This window comes from Elephas maximus, chromosome 5 (genome assembly GCF_024166365.1).
Source record: "Elephas maximus indicus isolate mEleMax1 chromosome 5, mEleMax1 primary haplotype, whole genome shotgun sequence".
Lineage (NCBI taxonomy): Eukaryota > Metazoa > Chordata > Mammalia > Proboscidea > Elephantidae > Elephas > Elephas maximus.
Genome location: NC_064823.1, coordinates 164,187,814 through 164,213,855, shown reverse-complemented (window position 1 = coordinate 164,213,855; position 26,042 = coordinate 164,187,814). Strand labels below are relative to the sequence as shown.

Genomic DNA, 26,042 nt, shown 5'->3' with positions numbered 1-26,042 from the left:
GGGGGATGTGGAGGGGGGTCGGGGGACGTGGACATGGGGGTCGGGGGGTATGGACGTGGGGGTTGGGGGGTATGGACGTGGGGGTCGAGGGATGTGGACATGGGGTGTGGAGGTGGGAGTCGGGGGTGTGGATGCGGGAGTCGGGGGTGTGGATGCGGGATTCAGGGGAGTGGATGTGGGGGTTGGGGGTGTGGAGGTGGGGGCCGAGGGGTGTGGACGTGGGGGTCGAGGGATGCGGACATGGAGTATGGAGGTGGGGGTCGGGGGTGTGGATGTGGGAGTCAGGGGAGTGGATGTCAGGGTTGGGGGGTGTGGAGGTGGGGGTCAGGGGATGTGGACGTGGGGGACGGGACGTGGACATGGGTGTCGGAGCACACAGGTGCAGGCTCGGGCTCACCTTGGCCTTCTGCAGCACGTGCCCCCGGCAGGGCGAGCTGCCCGTGGCAGCCGGGCTCTTCCTCAGCACAGTGGCGCTGTTCACGGGCACGCAGCCCTCCGCGTCGCTTGTGTCGCAGCTGGAGATGGGCGAGCTCTCCAATGCCCGGTGCCGGGGCACAGGGGACTGCCGAGAGAACAAGCCTGTGTGAGGCAGTGCTTCCAGGAGGAAAGGGGTCCGTTTGAAAGAAGAAATGGATTTTGGAAGCAGGTAACAACAACAACGAGAAAAACAACAACAGCATCAAAATCAACAACATCAAGAACTAGCGCCTAGTTGGTGCCTACCCGCAGAACCCCTTTAACACACCCATTTTACAGACAGGAACACTGAGGCCCAGGGGACGAAATATCTTGCTGGGCACAGCCAAGAAGTGTTAACAGTGGGATTCAGTCCACATCTGCATGTCAGAGCAGGCTCTTCCGGCTACATCACACAGTCTCTCACCTGTGCACCAGTGCAGGGCTCTCTCCTTCTCAAAGAGCTTTTCCCAGTCAGCTGTCCTAGTGACACCAGGCAGCAGAACCCCCAGTGACGTGATCCTCAAAAGCTCGGAGCATCAGCTCATGGGACCCAGTTACAGTGTGGGTGCTCCCAGGACAGACGGCACACAGCCTGGTCTACACACGTCCAAGGAGACACATTCTGGAAGGCTTAGAACAACCCTTTGTCTCCTCCCAGCTCTTGAAGGTGTGAATGCAGCTGCCCTCCAAAAAAAAGGCCCAGCCATGTTCCGTGCCTCCAAATGGGGGTGTCCCACAAACATACTCTCCCTGTTACCACTGCCTGAGTGTCACTGCAAAATATGGGCCCCAACGTCACTTTTGGAGAACAGCATGTCACTCTTCATTAAAATGGGTAGGTGAGCATTCCCGGGGTGGGGGCTCTGCTTATTGACCGACCCCCAAGCTGCCAGATTCTACCTATGTTCTTGTTTACTTGGAAATGTTTTTAAAAGGCAGTGCAGATGGGAGGGAGGGGTGGAGGAGTGGCCAGCAAAGGAACAGAGTAACAATAACAGTCATTAATCTATATCACCGTCTATACCTGTATCATCTTTACATACATTTACATCATCATTTGTATTTCTATTATCTACAGCCATACCAAACTGAAGAGGAGCAGATCACATTCACTGTCAAAAAGAACGTTTCAAGATCTGTCCTGAAGTACAACGCTGTCAGCGACAGGATAATATCCACATGCCTACAAGGAAGGCCAGTTAACATGGCTGTTGTTCAAATTTATGCTTCAACCGCTAAGGCCAAAGATGAAGAAATTGAAGATTTTTACCAACTTCTGCAGTCTGAAATTGATCAAACATGTAATCAAGATGCATTGATAATTACTGGCGTTTGGACTGCAGAAGTTGGAAACAAAGAAGAAGGATCACTAATGGAAACTATGACCTTGGTGATAGAAATGACGCTGGAAACTGCATGATAGAATTTTGCAAAGCCAAAGACTTAATCACTGCAAATACCTTTTTTCAACAATGTAATTGGCAACTCTACACATGTATCTCGCCGGATGGAATACATAGGAATCGAATCGACTACATTTGTGGGAAGAAACAATGGAAAAACTCAACGTCATCAGTCAGAACAAGGCCAGGGGTCAAATGAAGAACAGACCATCAATTGCTCATATGCAATTTCAAGTTGAAGCTGAAGAAAATCAGAGCAAGTCCACGAGAGCCAAAGTACAACCTTGAGTACCTCCCACCTGAATTTAAAGACCATCTCAAGAATAGATTTGATGCGTTGAACACTGATGACCAGAGACCAGACGAGTTGTGGAATGACATCAAGGACATCATACATGAAGAAAGCAAGAGATCATTAAAAAGACAGGAGATAAAGAAAAGACCTAACTGCATGTCAGAAGAGACTCTGAAACTTGCTCTTGAACGTGGAGTAGCTAAAGCAAAAGAAGAAATGGTAAAGTAAAAGAGATAAACAGGAGATTTCAAAGGGTGGCTTGAGAAGACAAAGTAAGGTATTACAATGAAATGCGCAAAGAGCTGGAGGTAGAAAACCAAAAGGGAAGAACACACTCGGCATTTCTCAAGCTGAAAAAACTGAAGGAGAAATTCAAGCCTCAAGTTGCAATACTAAAGAATTCTATGGACAAAATATTGAATAATGCGGGAAGCATCCAAAGACGATGGAAGGAATACAGAGTCACTGCATCAAAAAGATTTGGTTGACCCTCAACCATTTCAGAAGGTAGAACATGACCAAGAACTGATGGCACCCAAGGAAGCCCAAATTGTAGTGAAGGCACCGGTGAAAAGCAAGACTCCAGGACTGACAGAGTACCAGTCGTCGCAGTCATCTAGTGCTGCTGTAGCAGAAACACGAGTGGATGGCTTTAATGAGGACAAGTTTACTTTCTCACATCTAGTACGCTAGAAGGACAAATTCAGGGCGTCAGCTCCAGGGGAAGGCTTTCTCTCTCAGTTGGCTCTGGAGGAAGGTCCTTCTTGTCAATCTTTCCCTGGACTAGCAGCTTCTCTGGACAGGAACCCCAGGTCCAAAGGACATGCTCTGCTCCAGTGCTTTTTTCTTGGTGGTTTGAGGTCCCTAACTCTCTGTTTGGTTCCTTTTCTTTTTATCTCTTGTAAGATAAATGTTGGCACAGGCCACACCCCAGGGAAACTCCCTTCACATTGGATCAGGGATGTGACCTTAGTAAACGTGTTACAGTCCCATCCTAATCCTCTTTAACATAAAATTACAATCACGAAATGGAGGACAACCACACAGTACTGGGAATCATGGCCCAGCCAAACTGATGCACACATTTTGGGGGGACATAATTCAATCCATGACACCAACTGAGGAGTTTCAACAAACGGACGCAGTGCTGGAAGTGCTCACTAGTCTATGCCAAGAAATTTGGAAGACAGCTACCTGACCAACCGACTGAAAAAGATCCATAGACATGCCTTTACCAAAGAAAGTGACGCAGCAGAACGCAGAAATATCAAACAATATTGTTAATATCACATGTAAGTAAAATTATGCTGAGATAATTCAAGAAAGATTGCAACAGTGCATTGACACGGAACTGTCAGGAATTCACGCCGGATTCAGAACGGTATGTCGAATGATGGGTCCTGGCTGAAAGCAGAGAACACCAGAAGGAGGTTCACCTGTGCTTTATCGACTGTGCAAAGGCATTCGACTGTGTGGATCATAGCAAATCATGGACGACATTGTGGAGGATGGGAATTCCAGAACACTTAACTGTGCTCATGAGGAACCTGTATCTAGATCAAGAGGCAGTCGTTTGGACAGAACAAGGGGATATTGTGTGGTTTAAAGTCAAGAAAAGTGTGCGTCAGGGTTGTGTCATTTCACCATACCTATTCAGTCTGTATGCTCAGCAAATAATCTGAAAAGATGGACTATATGAAGAAGAACGGGGCATCGGGATTAGAGGAATGCTCCAATATGCAGATATGCAGGTGACACAACCTTGCTTGCTGAAAGGGAAGAGGACTTGAAGCACTTACTGATGAAGATCAAAGACCACAGCCTTCAGTATGGATTGCACCCCAACATAAAGAAAACAAAAATCCTCACAACTGGACCAATGAGCAACATCATGATACACGGAGAAAATATTGAATTGTCAAGAATTTCATTTTACTTGGATCCACAATCAATGCCCAAGGAAGCAGCTGTCAAGAAATCAAATGACGTGTTGCACTGGGTAAATCTGCTGCAAAAGACCTTTTTGAGGTGTTAAAAAGATGTCACTTTGATGACTAAGGTGCGCCTGACCCAAGCCATGATATTTTCAGTCGCCTCATATGCATGCGAAAGTTGGACAATGAATAAGGAAGACCGAAGAAGAGTTGAATTATGGCGTTGGTGAAGAATATTGAATACACAATGGACTGCCAGAAGAATGAACAATGTGTCTTGAAGAAGTACAACCAGAATGCTCCTTAGAAGCAAGGATGGAGACACACTTTGGACATGTTATCATGAGGGACCAGTCCTTGGAGAAGAACGTCACACTTGGTCAAACAGAGGATCAGCGAAAAAGAGGAAGACCCTCGATGAGATGGATTGACACAGTGGCTGCAACGATGGGCTCAAGCATAACAATGATTGCGAGGATGGCGCAGGAATGGGCAGTGTTTTGTTCTGTTGTCCACAGGGTCACTATGAGTCGGAACTGACTTGATGGCACCTAACAACAACAACAATATATCTGTATCATCTATGGAGTCCTTGGGTGGCACAAACAGTTAAACGCTTGGCTGTAACTGAAAGGCTGGTGATTCAAATCCATCTAGAGGCACCTCAGAAGAAAGGTCTGGCTGCTTATTTCCACAAAATCAGCCACTGAAAACCCTGTGGAGCACAGTTCTACTCCGACACACATGGGGCTGCCACAAGTCGGAGCTGACTCAGCAGCAGCCGATTTGGTTTTGTGGCTTATGTCTGTGAATATATCTGTGCATCTGTGTATGTGTGTACAGCTGTATACGTGTTAGGTGTATACACACATGCTGAATGAATGCATGAACATGCGACTGAGTGAACACAGGAATGAATGAGCCAACACTGGCTCTGTGCCAACGGCTTTCACATCTACGACCCTCTGCAACGGCAGCTGTATTATCTCCATTTTACAGATAGAAAAATGAAGACTCAGGGAAGTTAATCATTTGATTCTGGAGCCAGCTCTCCCAAACACTATTTTACTGTGGCTGAAAGAAGTTTCGGCACCGGTAGTCGTGCGGTTTGGGTGACGGGAAACAGGGCTCTGACCCTGCTGCTTGAATGAGGTCTCTCAGGTACAGGGAGAGGTGAGGGGGGTCACCGAGGTGGATGAGGGCTGCCGTGTGGGGAGGAGGGAGAGGTTGGAAATTGTCTCCCAGGGGATGGGGGCCAGCGGTCCGGGGGAACATGGGCAGGTCAGCAATGGTCAGGTGGTGACCAGTGTCAGCTGCACCAGTGGCCAGCGTCACAACTGTCTTCACAAATCCACCCAGTGCCCGTGGGGGTACAGTGGGTCGCCGAGGCTGGTGTCCACCCAGTGCCCGTGGGGGTACAGTGGGTCGCCGAGGCTGGTGTCCACCCAGTGCCCGTTGGGGTACAGTGGGTCGCCGAGGCTGGTGTCCACCCAGTGCCTGGGGGGGGTACAGCGGGTCACTGAGGCTGGTATCCACCCAGTGCCCATGGGGGACAGTGGGTCACCAAGGCTGGTGTCTACCCAGTGTTCATGGGGGACCATGGCTTGGAGAGAAGGACATGAAACAATACCATCTGAAAGGCCAGTAGGTCCAGGAGTCCCAAGCTGAGCAGAAGCGGTGGTCCGGGCCTGCCCGCCCTCAGGGATGCATGATGAGGCCCCAGCTTCTCACTGGGAAAGTGGACGGATAACAGCTGACATGCGGGCCCTCAGGACCGAGTGGAGTAATTACGTGAAAAGGACGACCATCATTCCCAGTGTCTGATAGGGAGGGAACAGCGCGTGGTTTGCGGAGGTAGTTCGTGTCTGAAAACCGATTTCCGTCGTATTGGACCGGTGAGGACAGTCTGCCTTCACTCGTCAGCGTCCCCAGCACAGTGAACGTTCAGCACATGACAGATGTTTTATTAAAAATTGCTACATCAAATTACATTTCCGATCTAGCAAACTGGCTGCAGATTAGGACCTGGTTCAAAAGAGCTGCAGGGCCTAGGTGGTGCCAACAGTTAGCACTCAGCTGAAGAAAGGCCAACCAAAAACCCAATGCTGCCGTGTCAACTCTGACGCATGGCGACTCCATGAGCTTCAAATGGTTTTCAATGGCTGTGATCATCCAGAAGCAGATTGCCAGGCTTTTCTTCTGTGGCACCGCTGGGTGGGCTGGAACATCCAGCCTTAGCACTCGCGACCCAGGGACCTTCCAAAAGGTCGCCGTAATTGCAGACACTAAGGAGCACAGTTCTACTCCACACACACGGTCACTGTCACTGTAGACACTAAGGAGCACAGTTCTACTCCACACACACGGTCACTGTCACTGCACACACTACGGAGCACAGTTCTACTCCACACACACGGTCACTGTCACTGCACACACTACGGAGCACAGGTCCACTCCACACACACGGTCACTGTCACTGTAGACACTACAGAGCACAGTTCTACTCCACACACGGTCACTGTCACTGTAGACACTAAGGAGCACAGTTCTACTCCACACACACGGTCACTGTCACTGTAGACACTAAGGAGCACAGTTCTACTCCACACACACGGTCACTGTCACTGTAGACACTAAGGAGCACAGTTCTACTCCACACACGCGGTCACTGTCACTGTAGACACTACGGAGCACAGTTCTACTCCACACACACGGTCACTGTCACTGTAGACACTACGGAGCACAGTTCTACTCCACAGACACGGTCACTGTCACTGTAGACACTAAGGAGCACAGTTCTACTCCACACACACGGTCACTGTCACTGTAGACACTACGGAGCACAGTTCTACTCCACACACACGGTCACTGTCACTGCACACACTATGGAGCACAGTTCTACTCCACACACACGGTCACTGTCACTGCACACACTACGGAGCACAGTTCTACTCCACAGACACGGTCACTGTCACTGTAGACACTAAGGAGCACAGTTCTACTCCACACACACGGTCACTGTCACTGTAGACACTACGGAGCACAGTTCTACTCCACACACACGGTCACTGTCACTGTAGACACTACGGAGCACAGTTCTACTCCACACACACGGTCACTGTCACTGCACACACTATGGAGCACAGTTCTACTCCACACACACGGGCACTGTCACTGTAGACACTACGGAGCACAGTTCTACTCCACACACACGGTCCCTGTCACTGCACACACTAAGGAGCACAGTTCTACTCCACACACACGGTCACTGTCACTGTAGACACTACGGAGCACAGTTCTACTCCACACACACGGTCACTGTCACTGTAGACACTAAGGAGCACAGTTCTACTCCACACACACGGTCACTGTCACTGTAGACACTAAGGAGCACAGTTCTACTCCACACACACGGTCCCTGTCACTGCACACACTAAGGAGCACAGTTCTACTCCACAGACACGGTCACTGTCACTGCACACACTAAGGAGCACAGTTCTACTCCACACACACGGTCACTGTCACTGTAGACACTAAGGAGCACAGTTCTACTCCACACACACGATCACTGTCACTGTAGACACTACGGAGCACAGTTCTACTCCACACACACGGTCACTGTCACTGGAGACACTAAGGAGCACAGTTCTACTCCACACACACGGTCACTGTCACTGTAGACACTACGGAGCACAGTTCTACTCCACACACACGGTCACTGTCACTGCACACACTACGGAGCACAGTTCTACTCCACAGACACGGTCACTGTCACTGTAGACACTACGGAGCACAGTTCTACTCCACACACACGGTCACTGTCACTGTAGACACTAAGGAGCACAGTTCTACTCCACAGACACGGTCACTGTCACTGCACACACTAAGGAGCACAGTTCTACTCCACACACACGGTCACTGTCACTGTAGACACTAAGGAGCACAGTTCTACTCCACACACACGGTCACTGTCACTGTAGACACTACGGAGCACAGTTCTACTCCACACACACGGTCACTGTCACTGTAGACACTACGGAGCACAGTTCTACTCCACACACACGGTCACTGTCACTGTAGACACTACGGAGCACAGTTCTACTCCACACACACGGTCACTGTCACTGTAGACACTACGGAGCACAGTTCTACTCCACAGACACGGTCACTGTCACTGTAGACACTAAGGAGCACAGTTCTACTCCACACACACGGTCACTGTCACTGTAGACACTACGGAGCACAGTTCTACTCCACACACACGGTCACTGTCACTGCACACACTATGGAGCACAGTTCTACTCCACACACACGGTCACTGTCACTGCACACACTACGGAGCACAGTTCTACTCCACACACACGGTCACTGTCACTGTAGACACTAAGGAGCACAGTTCTACTCCACACACACGGTCACTGTCACTGTAGACACTACGGAGCACAGTTCTACTCCACACACACGGTCACTGTCACTGTAGACACTACGGAGCACAGTTCTACTCCACACACACGGTCACTGTCACTGCACACACTATGGAGCACAGTTCTACTCCACACACACGGTCACTGTCACTGTAGACACTACGGAGCACAGTTCTACTCCACACACACGGTCCCTGTCACTGCACACACTAAGGAGCACAGTTCTACTCCACACACACGGTCACTGTCACTGTAGACACTACGGAGCACAGTTCTACTCCACACACACGGTCACTGTCACTGTAGACACTAAGGAGCACAGTTCTACTCCACACACACGGTCACTGTCACTGTAGACACTAAGGAGCACAGTTCTACTCCACACACACGGTCCCTGTCACTGCACACACTAAGGAGCACAGTTCTACTCCACACACACGGTCACTGTCACTGCACACACTAAGGAGCACAGTTCTACTCCACACACACGGTCACTGTCACTGTAGACACTAAGGAGCACAGTTCTACTCCACACACACGGTCACTGTCACTGTAGACACTAAGGAGCACAGTTCTACTCCACACACACGGTCACTGTCACTGTAGACACTAAGGAGCACAGTTCTACTCCACACACACGGTCCCTGTCACTGCACACACTAAGGAGCACAGTTCTACTCCACACACACGGTCACTGTCACTGCACACACTAAGGAGCACAGTTCTACTCCACACACACGATCACTGTCACTGTAGACACTAAGGAGCACAGTTCTACTCCACACACACGATCACTGTCACTGTAGACACTACGGAGCACAGTTCTACTCCACACACACGGTCACTGTCACTGGAGACACTAAGGAGCACAGTTCTACTCCACACACACGGTCACTGTCACTGTAGACACTACGGAGCACAGTTCTACTCCACACACACGGTCACTGTCACTGCACACACTACGGAGCACAGTTCTACTCCACAGACACGGTCACTGTCACTGTAGACACTACGGAGCACAGTTCTACTCCACACACACGGTCACTGTCACTGTAGACACTAAGGAGCACAGTTCTACTCCACACACACGGTCACTGTCACTGCACACACTAAGGAGCACAGTTCTACTCCACACACACGGTCACTGTCACTGTAGACACTAAGGAGCACAGTTCTACTCCACACACACGGTCACTGTCACTGTAGACACTACGGAGCACAGTTCTACTCCACACACACGGTCACTGTCACTGTAGACACTACGGAGCACAGTTCTACTCCACACACACGGTCACTGTCACTGTAGACACTACGGAGCACAGTTCTACTCCACACACACGGTCACTGTCACTGTAGACACTACGGAGCACAGTTCTACTCCACACACACGGTCACTGTCACTGTAGACACTAAGGAGCACAGTTCTACTCCACACACACGGTCACTGTCACTGTAGACACTACGGAGCACAGTTCTACTCCACACACACGGTCACTGTCACTGCACACACTATGGAGCACAGTTCTACTCCACACACGGTCACTGTCACTGCACACACTACGGAGCACAGTTCTACTCCACAGACACGGTCACTGTCACTGTAGACACTAAGGAGCACAGTTCTACTCCACACACACGGTCACTGTCACTGTAGACACTACGGAGCACAGTTCTACTCCACACACACGGTCACTGTCACTGCACACACTATGGAGCACAGTTCTACTCCACACACACGGTCACTGTCACTGTAGACACTACGGAGCACAGTTCTACTCCACACACACGGTCCCTGTCACTGCACACACTAAGGAGCACAGTTCTACTCCACACACACGGTCACTGTCACTGTAGACACTACGGAGCACAGTTCTACTCCACACACACGGTCACTGTCACTGTAGACACTAAGGAGCACAGTTCTACTCCACACACACGGTCACTGTCACTGTAGACACTAAGGAGCACAGTTCTACTCCACACACACGGTCCCTGTCACTGCACACACTAAGGAGCACAGTTCTACTCCACACACACGGTCACTGTCACTGTAGACACTAAGGAGCACAGTTCTACTCCACACACACGGTCACTGTCACTGTAGACACTACGGAGCACAGTTCTACTCCACACACACGGTCACTGTCACTGTAGACACTAAGGAGCACAGTTCTACTCCACACACACGGTCACTGTCACTGTAGACACTACGGAGCACAGTTCTACTCCACACACACGGTCACTGTCACTGCAGACACTACGGAGCACAGTTCTACTCTACACACACGGTCCCTGTCACTGCACACACTACGGAGCACAGTTCTACTCCACACACACGGTCACTGTCACTGCACACACTACGGAGCACAGTTCTACTCCACACACACGGTCACTGTCACTGTAGACACTAAGGAGCACAGTTCTACTCCACACACACGGTCACTGTCACTGTAGACACTACGGAGCACAGTTCTACTCCACACACACGGTCACTGTCACTGTAGACACTAAGGAGCACAGTTCTACTCCACACACACGGTCACTGTCACTGCAGACACTAAGGAGCACAGTTCTACTCCACACACACGGTCACTGTCACTGCACACACTACGGAGCACAGTTCTACTCCACACACACGGTCACTGTCACTGTAGACACTACGGAGCACAGTTCTACTCTACACACACGGTCCCTGTCACTGCACACACTACGGAGCACAGTTCTACTCCACACACACGGTCACTGTCACTGCACACACTACAGAGCACAGTTCTACTCCACACACACGGTCACTGTCACTGTAGACACTAAGGAGCACAGTTCTACTCCACACACACGGTCACTGTCACTGCAGACACTACGGAGCACAGTTCTACTCCACACACGGTCACTGTCACTGTAGACACTACGGAGCACAGTTCTACTCCACACACACGGTCACTGTCACTGCACACACTACGGAGCACAGTTCTACTCCACACACACGGTCACTGTCACTGCACACACTACGGAGCACAGTTCTACTCCATACACACGGTCACTGTCACCGTAGACACTACGGAGCACAGTTCTACTCCACACACACGGTCACTGTCACTGCACACACTACAGAGCACAGTTCTACTCCACACACACGGTCACTGTCACTGTACACACTAAGGAGCACAGTTCTACTCCACACACACGGTCGCCGCAAGTCAGAGCTGACCCCAGACTGCAACTGGTTTGGGTTCTTTTGTTTGCTTGTTTCAAAAGAGATAGAAGAACTTTACCTATTGAAATCTGATGATACAAAGGGAAGAAAACAAACCCAGTGTTTCATCCACCTTTTAAAAATGTCAGCGAAAGAGGGGAGAAAACCTCATTTCAGAGGACAGAGGACGCGCCTGATCGAAGCGTCTGAAGCCACCCACCATGCGTTTTGCTGTGTTCATGGAGAGACAGTGACCAGGCCACCCTAGAAAGTCACTGGGCCTGTTCTCTGGGTGCATAGGACATTCTGGCTGAGGCCACAGTGGCTTGGGCGGGTGAGTGGGCAGGAAGCTTACCTGTGGACTGGAGGTCCCTGACTTGGGCTCGATGGCCAGCCCGAGGGTGATGCCACCAGCCAGGGCCTTCTTCAAGCTCTCCTTGACCTCAGTCAGCTCCAGCTCCAGGTTGACACGCTCCGCCTCCTTCTGCTTGCAGTCCTCCTCCAGCTTCTTCAGCTTGTCCTCCAGGATCACCTGCGTCTTCCTGCCTGCAACCCCGAGACACGATGATCCAGCCGCAGGCCAAGACGCCTGGTCTCCTACAGGGACCCCTGTGAATCCAGGCTGACCTTCCCTGAGCTGGGGCCCTTCTACAAAACTCGAACCCAGCTGTTGTTGAGATGGACAAAGCCCCTCTGCAGCCCCTCCCTTTGCTGTGGCTGCAAGACTGTGGGTCAGGAAACGGGGGACCTTGGTTCTCAGAAACTCACAACGCTCCTGAGTCTGGGCCTCCAAGGCTCCCTTGGAAAACATGGCCTTCAAGTACCTGATTCCCAGAGGGGCACTGACCAGGAAAGTCCACCATTCTTGATCTGTTTTACCCTCTTACTAGTTACACCTCTAAGGTCCTTAAAACCAATCCCGTTGCCATCCAGTCAATTCTAAGTCATAGCGACCTTATGGGACAGAGCAGAACTGCCCCATAGTGTTTCCAAGCAGCAGCTGATGGATTCCATCTGCTGCCCTTTGGGTTAGCAGCCTGAGCACTTAACCACTGTGCCACCAGGGCTGAGTCTAAGGTCTGTGCCCAACTACTAACCTAAAGGTTGGCAGTTGGAATCCACCAGTGGTGCCGCGGAAGAAAGGCCTGGCAATCTTCTGTAAAGGTCACAGCCAAGAAAGCCCTGTGGAGCAGTTCTACTCTGTCACATGGGGTCACATGAGTCGGAATCAACTGAACAGAACAGGTTTTCTTTTTTTTTTTACTTAAACAGATTCCTGGTGGCGCAGTGGTTAAGCGTTTGGCTGCTAACCAAGAAGTCAGCAGTATGAATCCACCAGCCACTCCTTGAACACCATATGGGGCAGTTCTACTCTGTCCTGTAGCTTTGCTGTGAGTTGGTTTTTTCATATTAGTTATCCCTGAATCGTCTCACCGTCCCCTGTGGTCCACGTGCCGCACGCCTCCTTAGGGCACATCTATTTTCAGTGTTTTACTTGAAGTTTATAACAGCGACAGCTGTGCCCACTGGACAGATGAGCAGGCTAGCTGCCATGCACGTGGCCTGGTGCTCCCTCGGCCTTGGGAATCTCCTTTTCGAGGCCGGAGCCTTCTCCAGCCTTTCTGCATCTTCTCAGACACAGGGAAGGAATACCCTTTCTGTCTCGATGAACTGAAGGCTCCGTCCCCCTTTCCCCGGCTTTGGGTTTATTCCTCCTCAGCAGCCCCAAGCTAGCGTCACCCCTGCCTCATCCTGGGGGCTGTCCCTGACTTCCCAGCCTGCGCCCCCTCCGTTCTTTACGCTCCAAGGGCAGCCTCTCACCGTGATCAGCACAGAGTCCAGAAGGACGCTGGCTGCTGACTGGGGGTCCTGTACACAGACCTTGGCAGGTGAACTCTTTCAGGAACCCCGGTTTCCTACCTGGCACTTCCCACCCTCTGCACCCACACCCTCCTCCCACCCTCTGCACCCACACCCTCCTCCCCCATCCCTCTGCACCTACACCTTCCTCCCCCTACCCCTCCTCCCTCCCCTCCCAGGTGAGCACAACTGAAACCCAGAGATTCACCTTGCGGTCAGTTTAGAACAACCTCGAGCCAAGGCAACATGCATTTAAGAGTTCCAGCTCCGTCATGAGGAGGTCAGCACCGAGGTCTGGCCAGCAGGAAGGACTGCGCCAGCCCTGTGGCACCATTCTGGCTCCTGGCTCAGTTCCCCAATAACCATGCTTTTACTCTGAGTTCCTCCCTGGGGGCTTGCACCCCACCCACCCGGCTCTTCTTCTGGCCCCTCCAGAGCCCAGCCTCTGTCTTGCTCTCCCCAGTTCTCTTCCTGGAAACGGAAAGCTTCTACCCATGCAGGGCCCTCTTCTCTGGACCTCTGAAGGCCTCCCACCCCTATGGTGTCCCTCCTGCTGAGCGACCTGCTGCTTCACCCCACCTGGTGACCAGGGACTCCTGAGACCTATGCTCATCTCCAGACCGACTGCCATGGTCAGCACCTGAGGCTGGGCCAGCTCCTCCGGCCCCAGCAGGTCTCGGGCCAGGCCTGGCCTCCCGCTGGCTGTCCCCTTACTTGACCCCATTGGCACGTGCCCTGGGCTTCCCAGTAATGTTCCCAAATCCCCAGACACACTCCATGGGATGGCGTCATCTTAGAGCCTCAGCTACAGCAAAGCAGGATAAAATGTGGATTCTGGAACTGCGATGGGTGCCTGGCCGGCCTGAACCCGCCCTTCCCACCTGCGTTCACTTCGATGGCGGCTCGCAGGTCTTTCCTTTCTTTGCGGAGCTGGGCCAGCCTGTTTCGGAGGATTTCCTTCCTCTTCAACAACTCCTCCTCTTTGGTCTGTAACAGCTTGGCGTCCGCCTCCACCCGGTTCTTGCCGTATTTGTACTGGTCAGAATCTTTAAAACAACACAAAAGTAACAGAAAATTAGGGTTAATCAAGCAGATCATAGGGTAACTGACAAACCCATTGCGGCTGAGTCGATTCCGACTCATAGCGAGCTTATAGGACAGGCTAGAACTGCCCCATAGGGTTTCCAAGGAGCGGCTGGTGGATTTGAACTGCCGACCTTTTCAGTTGGCAGTCGAGCTCTTCAGCACTGCGCCGCCAGGGCTCCGGGTAATTGATAAGCCTGTTAGTCAGCCAATTCAGAAGAATAAACTCAATGCTATTCAACCAGAACAATAATAGGACTAAAGTAGAAAAGTGATTAGTTCAAATTCTCCAATATTCTTTGAATCAAAAAACACCCGAAAACAGCCTGCACACCAACGTTCATGGCAGCACTTCTCACAAGAGCCAAAAGTTGCCAACGACCTGACCGTCCATCTACAGGTGAACAGATGCAGAAAACGCGGTCTACACGCACAGTGGGGTACACTCAGCCTAAGCGAAGCCACGTTCTGACGCTCGTGGGCCCTAAACACATCGTGCTGAGCGCAGTAAGCCAGCGGCAAAAGGCCGAGCTCTGTGCGATCTGACTTATATGAAATAAGCAAACACACGGAAACCAAAGATCAGTAGCGGTTAGCAGAGCAGGGAGGAGGCAGAGGGGGTTTTGCTCAGGGTCACTGTGTTCACGTAAACGGTGGTGGAATGATCTGGAAAAGGACAGCGAGAAAGGTCACACACCTTGAAGAGTGTCGTCAATGTCAGTGAACTGTACTTGTTGGCGTATGTTTTGCTGTGTATTTTTTTACCACGATAAAAAAAAAAAAAAGAGCACACGAGAAAATTTTCCCTTTAACTCACTTCTCTTTGAAACGTGCAACTTGTAACTGATCTTCAAAAGGTTGAAAGTAAGCGTTCTATACCCTGGAGATAGGAGTATTAATATCAAAAATAATTTCTTGTGCACAACATGGTGAATGTAATTAACTGTACACTCAGAAATGGTTAAAATGGCAAACTTTTTATTATATGTATTTTACCACAATGAAATGAAAAATCATAATTTCTGGGCTTTGAGTAGTTCCTCCTTCTTGTGAAAAGGCTTTCCTAGCATCTTCACATCTGCCCCCAACACCCTCGTGACTGTTCCCTTCCGGCTCGGTGGCAGCTACAGCCCAGCACGGAGGTCAGGGCCCAGTGCGGAGCAAGCCTGCAGTAGATATTTGTGGAATGAGCGAATGAATAAATGAAGAGACAGCAAAGAGTAGTATCATGAGCCGACCGTCTTAGTCTGAATCCCAGCTTGCCACGTGTAGCTGTGTGACCTTCAGCATGTTGCTTAACCGCTCTGTGCCTCAGTTTCCTCATCTACAAAATGGGGATATTAACAGTTGACAATTCGTAAGGTTGTTGTGAGGATCAAATTAATGGGTGTTTATAACGCACTTAGAACAAACGCGAACTGAGCACGACACACATGCTTGTTAAATAAAATGAATAAACAAAGAAACCAGTCTTGGGAAAAATTAAGAGATTTGGCCAAAGTCACATGGCTGGCTCATACAGCGCTGAAGTTTGACCCAACGCCCTTTTCCTTTTATTATGGTGCTTGGCTTGTCAATAACGAGAACTTAGAGGGAGAAAGAAAAAAACTCTTTGAAAAAATATGTTGAAGAGCTGAAAATTCCAACAAAACTCTCATCATGGATCACCAACTCTAGAGCTTCAGACGCCTCCCGATCACTTTTAAAAATTCACCTCTCAGACCTGATACAACCTGAGACCACGGGAGCTTCAGGCCCACCGCTAGGACTCCCATCCCACAGCCCACTGTGATTGCTTACATGTACGTCAGACTCCTCAACCAGAAAAACAAAACCAAACCCGTGGCGGACTCCTGGCAACCCCACGTGTTACAGAGTAGAACCGTTGCAGAGGGTTTTCTTCGCTCTAATATCTGTGGAAGCAGAGAGCCAGGTCCTTCTTCTGTGGCATCGCTGGGTGGATTAGAACCACCAACCTTTAGGTTAGTAGTTGAGCACAAACTGTTTGCACCCCTTCTGGATGAGAAATCACTCCTGAGTCGCGGCCGTGCAGGTGGCGTCGTGGTTGTAATAAAGGTGGCGGAGAAAGAGCTGGGTATGTAGCTGTGTGCTGCCCCTCACTGGCTAGATGATTTGAGGTGAGCAGCGGGTCTCCCTCAGCCTCATCTTCACCGTCTGTGAAGCAGAAATGACAGAATCTACCTACCATGTGGGTTGTTTTTAAAATTGTTCTTCGCTGTCATAGAGTAGGCCCCCAACTCATGGTGACCCCAAGACAACGGAATAAAACACTGCCTGGTCCTGCGCCATTCCCGTGAGAGGTTGCGGATCAGACCGTCGTGACCCACAGGGCTTTCTTTGGCTGAGTTTTGGATGTGGGTCGCCAGGCCTGTCTTGGTCTGAAAGCTCTGCGGAAATCTGTCCAGCATTACAGCAGCAGGCAAGCCTCCACCGACGGAAGGGCTGGCTGCACAGGAGGTGCACTGGCTGGGAATTAAACCCGGATCTCCCGCGAGGAAGACGAGACTTCTACAATGGGACGCACGGCCTCTCTTAGCATTGTTGTTAATACCGGGAAAGCCAGCACAGCTTGTCCAAGGCGAGGTCACGGAAGCTCCAAAGACACATCCAGACTCCCTGAGGGACCAAATTCCTGGGCTGAGGACTGTGGGGACCATGGTCCAAGGAACATCGAACTCAACTGGCCTAACATAGTTTATAAAGAAAATGTTGTACATTCTGCTTCGGTCAGTAGTGTCTGGGGTCTTAAGAGCCTGTGAGTGGCCATCTAGGATATTTCACTGGTCTTACGCATCTGGAGCAAGGGAGAATGAAGAAAACCAAAGACAAGGGAAAGATCAGTTCAAAGGACTAAGGGACCACATCTACTACGGCCTCCACCAGACTGAGTCCAGCACAACTAGATGGTGCCCGGCTACCACCACCGACCGCTCTGACAGGGATCACACTAGAGGGTGCCAGACAGAGCTGGAGAAAAATGTAGAACAAAATTCTAACACACACAAAAAAGACCAGGCTTACTGGTCTGACAGAGACTGGAGAAACCCTGAGAGTATGGCCCTGGTCACCCTTTTAGCTCAGTACTGACGTCACTCCTGAGGTTCACCCTTCAGCCAAAGATTGGACAGGCTCATAAAACAAAATGCGACAAAGGGGGCGCGCCGGCCCAGGGACAAGGACTAGAAGGCAGGAGGGGACAGGAAAGTTGGTAACAGGGAACCCAAGGTCGAGAAGAGTGTTGACATGCCGTGGGGTTGTTAACCAATGTCACAAAACAATATGTGTATTAATTGTTTACTAAGGAACTAGTTTGTTCTGTAAACCTTCATCTACAGTACAACAACAAAAAGAAGTTGTCGTTGTTAGTTGTTGTGGAGTCGACTCCGACTCACGGCACTCCATGTGCTGCAGAGTAGAGCAGCACTCCCAGAGGGTTTTCAATGGCTGTGGCCTTTGGGAAGCAGCTCACCAGGCCTTTCTGCCCACGTGCCTCTGGGAGGGTTGGAGTCACCAACCTTTAGCCTAGTAGGTGGGCGCTTAACCCTTTGTGCCACCCAGGGACTCCGTTTTAAAGAAGATACACACATTTTTAAAGCGTCTAAGAAAATGCTATGATGTCTGGGACCCATGGGTCCTCACGGCAGCTCTTATCTGATCATAACCGACCACTCGGAGCCCCGTCCACTCAGGGAGGTCGGTGAGCCATTTCCAGTCCTCGTCCTAAAGGCCGACTCGGCCAGTTCTTGCCATGCAAACCCTCGTGGTCCCAAAGAAACACTGCACCGAGGAAGGCAGGCCTAAAGCCGTTTCTCACCCGTCGATTCCCCCCCTCACTAAAAAGAAAGCACATGGCTGTTACAAGGAGGTAGCCAAACCAAGGGCTGGAGACGAAACCAGGGGCTGCTAGTGGCTCAGGCGAGGGCACGGTCCACAAGCAGGGGAAGTCCACCCTCTATACGCTTCTTTCTAAGCTAACATGCTGCCCCCACAGACCTACGTGCAGTAACCCATAAACTTCCACATCTTCCGGTCCCCGAGCAGTAAACCCCATACAGCCTGCAGCACAACGGGCTGAATTCGGCAAAAACACAGAACACAACTACTTTTCTCTTGTGTCACCCTCAGATGTCGCCCAAGTTAACACCGGTTCCCTACAGAAGTCCTCATCCAATACAGAAAGAATCACCTAGGAGATAAAGCCTGAGCAGGTTCTGAGAGAAACGCCGGGAGACAGAGGCTTCACCGGCCGCATCTCGCTCAACCGGCTTCTCAGGCCCAAATCACCCCCTTTGCCCACCTGCCCCTCCTCCAATGGAACAACACTAAAAAAATTTATGTGGATATAAATACACTCAGAGGCCCTGGGTAGCGCAACTGGTTAAGTGCTTGATTACTAACTGAAAGATTGGTGGTTCGAATTCACCCAGAGGCACCTTGGAAGAAAGCCTTGGTGATCTGCTTCCCAAAGGTCACGGCCATTGATAACTCTATGGAGTGAAGTTTACTCTGAAACACATGGGATCACCATGAGTTGGAACTGACTTGATGGCAACTGGCTGGCAAATGCATCCAACTGCCTTAGGAAAATTAGACTTACCAGAAAGATAACCTGAAAAACCCAAACTCATTGCTTTTGAGTCGATTCTGACTCATAGTGACCCTATAGGACAGAGTAGAACTTCCCTGTAGGGTTTCCAAGGCTGTAATCATTACGGAAAAAAGACAGCGAAAAAAAGATGGATTGGCACGGTGGCTGCAACAATGGGCTCAAGCATAACAACACTTGTGAGGACGGTGCAGGACAGGGCAGTGTTTCGTTCTGTTGTACATGGATGGGGTCACTACGAGTCAGAACGGACTCGACAGCACCTACTCTCCTTTGCCATGAGACTGGAAGAACTGGATGGTGGCCGGCTACCATCACTGAGAACTTTGATCAAAGACTCTATGGAAAAGTCCTGATCAAAAGGAGGGAGGGAAATGCAGAACCTCATTTCAAATTCTTATGGAATCCAGACTTTCTGGAGCCACAGAGGCTGAATGACCCCCCAAAACTGTTACCCTAAGGAAATCTTTAAACCTTCAACCGAAACTCACCCCTGAAGACATCTTTGAACCAAATAATAAAAAAAAATTGGGCTTAATTAGACGTGAATGTCTGCATTAAGAATTATACTCTTTTAAAGAATTATTTATACGTGATTAAATCGACGACAGCAACTGGAAAGGACGAGAAGCTTGGGGGCAGTGAACGTGTGTTAACAATGGCGAGATAGTTTGGAAACGTCGTCGAGAAAGCTGGCACGACTTGAGGAAAGTCACCAATGTCTCTGATTTCTACACACAGACGTGGTGAGGTGGTGTATGTTCTGTTGTGTATATCAGACGCGAGGATGGCGAGACGGCGCCTTACATACGTTGGACGTGTTGTCAGGAGGGACCAGTCCCTGGAGAAGGACATCAAGCTTGGCAGAGTACAGGGTCAGCGGAAAAGAGGAAGACCCTCAACGAGGTGGGTTGACACGGTGGCCACAACAATGAGCTCAAGCATAACAACGATTGTAAGGATGGCGGGGGAAGGGGCAGTGTTTCGTTCTGTTGTGCATGGGGTCGCTATGCGTCGGAACCAACTCGACAGTACCTAACAACTACATTTTCATCAAAAACAACACAAAAAAAAAACCCAAAAACTCCCCGTTCAAGTCCAACTCAAGTCGTCCTCTGCAGGGGCACCTCCCTTGGCCCCCCCCAGACAGAATGGGGTGCTCCTTGGCCACGTCAACACTTCTCTTGTGGTTCTTACAATGCATTTCTGTGTGTATGAGCCCCTCTACACCAAAGAACCTCAATGGATGCACTCGGCTCATCTCTGCGCACCCAGCACCCAGTGCTGGGCCTGGGATAAGTAAGTGCTCCCTCGCTGGGTGAGCAGGTATCCTTCAAGTTGGGGCTGGCAACACATGCAGCCGCTGACAACAGCACCCCCACACAAACCAATCTGAGGTCAAAAGGCAGAGGACACTCAGCTTCTGCAGCCGGGTCTCCCCCTCTGCCTCCCAGCTTCTCTGCCCGGCCCGGCCCAGCCTGCTCTGGCTCAGGTGTTGGCCAGCCGTGGGGCCCGGGGGAAGCCTGCCACCTCTCAGACACTCTTCCTCCTTGTACAATGGGACAGGCCATCACTCCTACCCTAGCAAAGGCGCTGTGAGTATTACACAGGCCGATACAAGCAACAGGCCCTACAGGACTAGTCACTCCTTAGAAATCCTTACCTGTCTCCAGTGCTTTGAAGGACAGCTATTACTGCCATCATCTCCACCCAGCAGCTCCAGTCACTACTTGTCCACATCTCTACCCAACGAAGGGGCTGGATTTACAGACTTCAGAGACTTGACTTGATCACTAGGTCAGTGGCAGACCGGGGACACAAACCTGGGTCTTCCGACCCAGAACCCAGGGCCGCCCAACTTACAGCTACCTCATATTTCATTGTACTCAATTCTGCGTGAGCCAGTGGTGGCTCAGGCGTAGACTCCTCACCTTCCATGTGGGAGACCTGGGTTTGATTCCCAGCCATGGACCTCACGCACAGGCACCCCCCGTCTGTCAGTGGAGGCTCACGTGCCACTGTGATGCTGAACAGGTGTCAGTAGAGCTTCTAGACTAAGACAGACCAGGAAGAAAGGCCTGGCGATCTACTTTGGAAAACCAGCCAATGAATCTCAACAGTTTGATGCACAACAAATCATGGAAATGGTGCAGGACCGGGCAGCACTTTTTCCTGTTGTGTTTGGCATCGCCGTGAGTCAGGGACCACCTGGATGGCGGCTAACAACAATCAACTCGACAGTCAGCAAACCAGTTTTGTTTTTCCTTTCATATACAGCTTTCATCCAAGCGGCGTTAGAGACGGTCGCCATTCAGAAACAGGTGCTGTGTGTGGTTCCTTTCTCTAGCCGCCTCCACACCTGGCATTCTCTAGCTGAGCAGGTGAGGAGAGAAGATGGTGCCTGCAGTCGCATCTGCAAATTACGCCTAAAACACAAAGGCAAGAAATCCAACATACACTTACTGGATGGCGTTCTCCTCACGCCGGCTGTGGAGTCAGCCTTTTTCTGCTGACTGCTCAGGGTCTTCCCTTTCCCTGTGACCCCGTTAGATGCCACTGGGGGCTTTTTGCCCTTGACCTGTTGAAAAAACACATGAGGAAATTAGAAACAAGTCAAAACTCTGGGGCGTTTCTTTACAGAAAGCTGTTCTGGTCTCTGACTCTTTTAAGCAGGCCCTCACATAGACAGGAAAAAATGCGGGTCGTAGAAAACCAATCTGGTTTCCAAACATCAGGCTGGTGTGGTTTTGCTAGAATAGCTAAGAAGGTTCTAGAAACAAGATTCAGAGCCAATGAGAGCCTCCAACTTGTCTTCAACTGGAGGGTTACAGATATTTTAGATCTCTCTTGGGAGATCGTAAATGCTAACCAGGTAGCTGGCACGGGCGATGATGGCCCGAGAACATTCCGTGGGGATCACAAACGTGCGTGCTGCCAGCCAGCGAGGACTTTTATTCTTGGTGGAATGCTTTCGGGGGCGGCAGGCCTGGACAGGTAGATTCCTGCCTCAAGGGCTTCCACGCTGAGTGGGTCAGACCCCTGCTCCGTGGTTCAGGGACAGGGCCTGAGAAAGGGAGCCAGAGAAGGACAATAGAGGAACGGTATAAACTAAAGTTTGGTTAACCTCAAGTTTTTAAAAAAATTATACAGGACCCTTAGTTCTTTTTGAAGGCTGCAAACCAGCGGCTGCTGTGTTTTGCTTAAGGGGTAGAATGTGTACATGAGTTGCGCAATAAATTCAGCCAGATGGCAAGGGCCAACTCCTGGTTTCTCTTTTTTTTTTTTTTTTTTTTTTACCATTTCCTTCTGTTATAGCCTTGAGTTTTTGAGTGGCAGACAGAGCTAGCTTCACATTCTGGCTCCACATTGAGGAGCGCCCCCAAACTACTTGCCCTGAGGAAATCTTCGAACCAAAATCCGAAACTATCCCCTGAGGTCATCTTTAAAGCACACAATAGCTTAGCTTATTAGAAAAGAATGTCCGTCTAGAGGACTGTGCCCTTTTTAAAGATTTATCCACGTGGATCAAACTGCCACAGTGACTGAGAGGTTAGATGAGAAGCTTGGGGGTGGAGGGCTGGTGTCATGATGGGAAACCATTTGGGAAAAGTTGTCAAGAGTGGTGGACAAGCTTGAAGGATGGAACCACTGTCACCACAATGGACATGTAGACATTGCTGACCTGACGTATGTTTTGCTGTGTGTATCCTTATTAAAAAAAAAAAAGTGAAGAAAATTCATTAAGAAAAACTTGTGGCTGTACCACTTAGGGTGTGCTGAGTGGATCATTACCGCTGTCGAGCCTTCGTTTCCTTGTTTAAAAATGTAAGGATGTCGGCACCTACCCACAAGGTTCCTACGAAGACTAAATGTCATACCGCACACGCACACAGCACACTGCATACTGTAGGTGCTCAGTGAGTACTGGGTCCCTTCATCCTCCGTTAAAATGACCAAATAAGGGCAGGGAACCTGAAGGTGCTATCATTCGACTTGCAAACATGTTTCCTCGTTAAAATAAAAACTAAACAAAAACAAGCACCTATATGTAAACTTTCAAACCTTGTGTCAAATGGTCTACCCTAACTTGGGGTAATTCAAAGGCCAAGCCAAAACAAAAACCACTGCCGTTGAGTTGATTCTGACTCACAGCAACCCTATAGGACAGAGCAGAACTGCCCCATAGGGTTTCCAAGGCTGTCATCTTTACGGAAGCAGATTGCCACATCTTTCTCCTGCCTGTGGGTTCCAATCACCGACCTTTTGATTAGCAGCCAAGCACTTAACCATTGTGCCACCAGGGCTCCTGATCTGAACGCACAAGATGGCCCACGGTGTGCCATGTTTTCTACCCAAGTTAGCTGTGTGGCCAAAAAAAGGACATAAATACACAGATGCACACGTGCTACAGGAGACGGGAAGCCTGCCAGGGTTTAAGAGTGCTCAGAAAAACTACGTGGGCTCCCACCCTGATGACTCCGAGGCTGGGGGCCCTTAGGCTCACGGAGTCGGAATCTCCAGGAGTGGAGTCTACGCATGTCTTTAAAAATAAAAAGCATTCCCAAAATAAAAATTAAGAAAAAAAAAAAAAACTTCCCACGTGACTTTTGATGAAGCCCATTGACTGGGAAACGTTGCTACAAGCCTCCTCTACCTGAGGGTCTAGGATCATTCCTGGCATTCACATTCCCTTAAGATTACCTCATAAATGGAGGAAAAGGAAAAAATGTAAAGCAGTCCATTTGCTTTACGTGAGCAGAGTATTCTTACACGGGGTGCTTGGATCTCTAAGCAAGGCATTAGAAAAATTCTTAGATTGAAAATGCATGAAAACACAAATCTAGCATTTATGTGGAAGTGTTTCTGCGGGGTGTGGGGTAGAGGGCAGCCCAATTACCAAGGTTGTTTATCGTTCAGGGACAATTCTAAATCCTTACTCTCATCTACCGGGTGCTGGGGAGTAAGTACACTTTTACGCTCCTTACTGAAAGATTTTGTGGTACAAAGAATGAGCCTGTTTAAAGAACGAAAATCAATTACTATTGGGAGCCAACCACTCCTCGCTTACACACAGTGGCCAGTATATATTTACGTTTACAGATAATTTAATAAAATGTATTACAGAAACTTTAATACGTTCAAGGATATTTTGAGAAGTTGTACTGTCCCTGTCTTTTTTTTAAACCTTTGCCTTTAAGCTGACATAATTCATAAAACGTCCTGGGGAATTTTCCAAGAATGGAAAGAGAGCCAGATGCAGAGAAAAAAAATCCGTGTTTAGAGGAACTCAGCTTGCCAGGAATATTTCACCAGTTCCCTGGTAACCGAATGTTGACTGTGTTTGCAAATTATATTCTAGTTGAGAAAAAAAAAAAAAATTATACATTTCCTTTGATAAGTCCCATTTATAAGAGTCTGGTGACTCTGCTGTCACTACAAAGCTCTATAGGACAGTAACATAGTGGTTATCGCATGAGAGAACATTCCAGAATGAGATGCTGTACCTGGGAGTTGAGCCCGAGAGATGCCCTCCCCACGGAAGAGGTATTAGTGACAGACTGGGGTGAGGACAGACGGGGCGAGGCAGGATGTTTGTAATGGTTAGAAGACAGTTTGTCAGGAGACGCCCTAGAAGTCTTTCTGTCAGCGGCTGGGTAGCGTGCAAAGATTTTCGGAGATGGTAAGTTATCGTACAGGCCTGCGTTATCATAAAGCACCTCTTCTCCCAAGCTTCTGCTACGGGAAGCAGGAAGGCCGTCCTCCGGGTCCCACTGAAATACAGAGCTGTGATGTTAGTGACGCAGCCATGGAGTTCAGAGAAGACGTCCAAAGAGCGAGAAGTCATCAGCACCCCAAAACACTTATGTACATGTACCCCCAAACCAAAACCCAAACCCATTAGCATCAAGTAGATTCCAACTCATGGTGACCCCCCGTGTTACAGAGTAGAACTGCTCCACAGGGTTTTCTTGACTGTCATCTTTAAGGAGCCTTGGTGCGAAACAGTTGAGAGCTCGGCTGCTAACCAAAAGGTTGGGAATTCGAACCCACCCAGTGGCATCATGGGAGAAAAAACATGGCAATCTGCTCCCATAAAGCTTACAGCCTAGCAACCCCATGGGGCAGTTCTAATCTGTCCTACAGGGTTGCCATGAGCCGGAATTGACTCAACGGCGCACAACAACAACCAATAACAGTCTTTATGGAAGCAGATTGCCAGGCCTTTCTTCTGCGGCACAGCAGGGTAGGTTGGAACTGCCAACCTCTAGGTCGGCAGTTGAGTGTACCACCCAGAGGCTTCTACCATATTCCCCCCGAGTGTTATCAACAACAGAGACACTCACCCAGAAGGGGCGGAATGATTCAAAAGACTTAAGGACAAGGTCATTCCTTAAATCATTCCAAGTGTCGCCAGCTTATGAACTTTTTGTTTGCTTTGTTTTTTAAAGCAGAAAAAAAAAAAGACAATTTGGCATTTCCTTCTCTGGAGAACCAGGAAGGATGGTGACTTAGCGATTATTACATGATAGAACATTCTAGAATGAGATGCTGTACCTGGAGTTGAGCCCGAGAGACGCCCTCCCCATAGATGAGGTATTAGTGGGAGCCTGCGGGGAGGACAGGCTGGAGGTGGAAGCAGCAGGAGTCACACAGCAGTGCTGGACTCGGTGCCGTAGACCCAGAGTCCTGGGCTCCAGGGACGGGCCAGCGGAGCGGGCAGAGCTCTGCGTGTTGGTGGGCAGCGCTCATTCTGTTCAGACGTC

The 26,042-nt window shown here is 49.9% G+C and overlaps 1 protein-coding gene across 6 annotated transcripts in view; it reads right to left on the bottom strand.

The window, feature by feature from the left end:
* Positions 1 to 26,042, bottom strand: part of AFAP1 (actin filament associated protein 1) — a 198,420-nt gene that overhangs the window by 9,686 nt on the left and 162,692 nt on the right. For 3 of the 6 annotated variants that reach the window (XM_049886703.1, XM_049886700.1, XM_049886705.1), the window contains exons 13-16: positions 21,736 to 21,856; positions 14,450 to 14,614; positions 12,064 to 12,254; positions 398 to 562 (exon numbers count right to left, since the gene is read on the bottom strand). In XM_049886703.1, the coding sequence (XP_049742660.1) occupies positions 398 to 562; positions 12,064 to 12,254; positions 14,450 to 14,614; positions 21,736 to 21,856 (642 nt within the window). Of the gene's footprint in view, positions 1 to 397; positions 563 to 12,063; positions 12,255 to 14,449; positions 14,615 to 21,735; positions 21,857 to 24,782; positions 25,050 to 26,042 lie in introns of all 6 variants that reach the window. The other 3 variants (XM_049886704.1, XM_049886702.1, XM_049886706.1) reach the window with 2 other exon arrangements.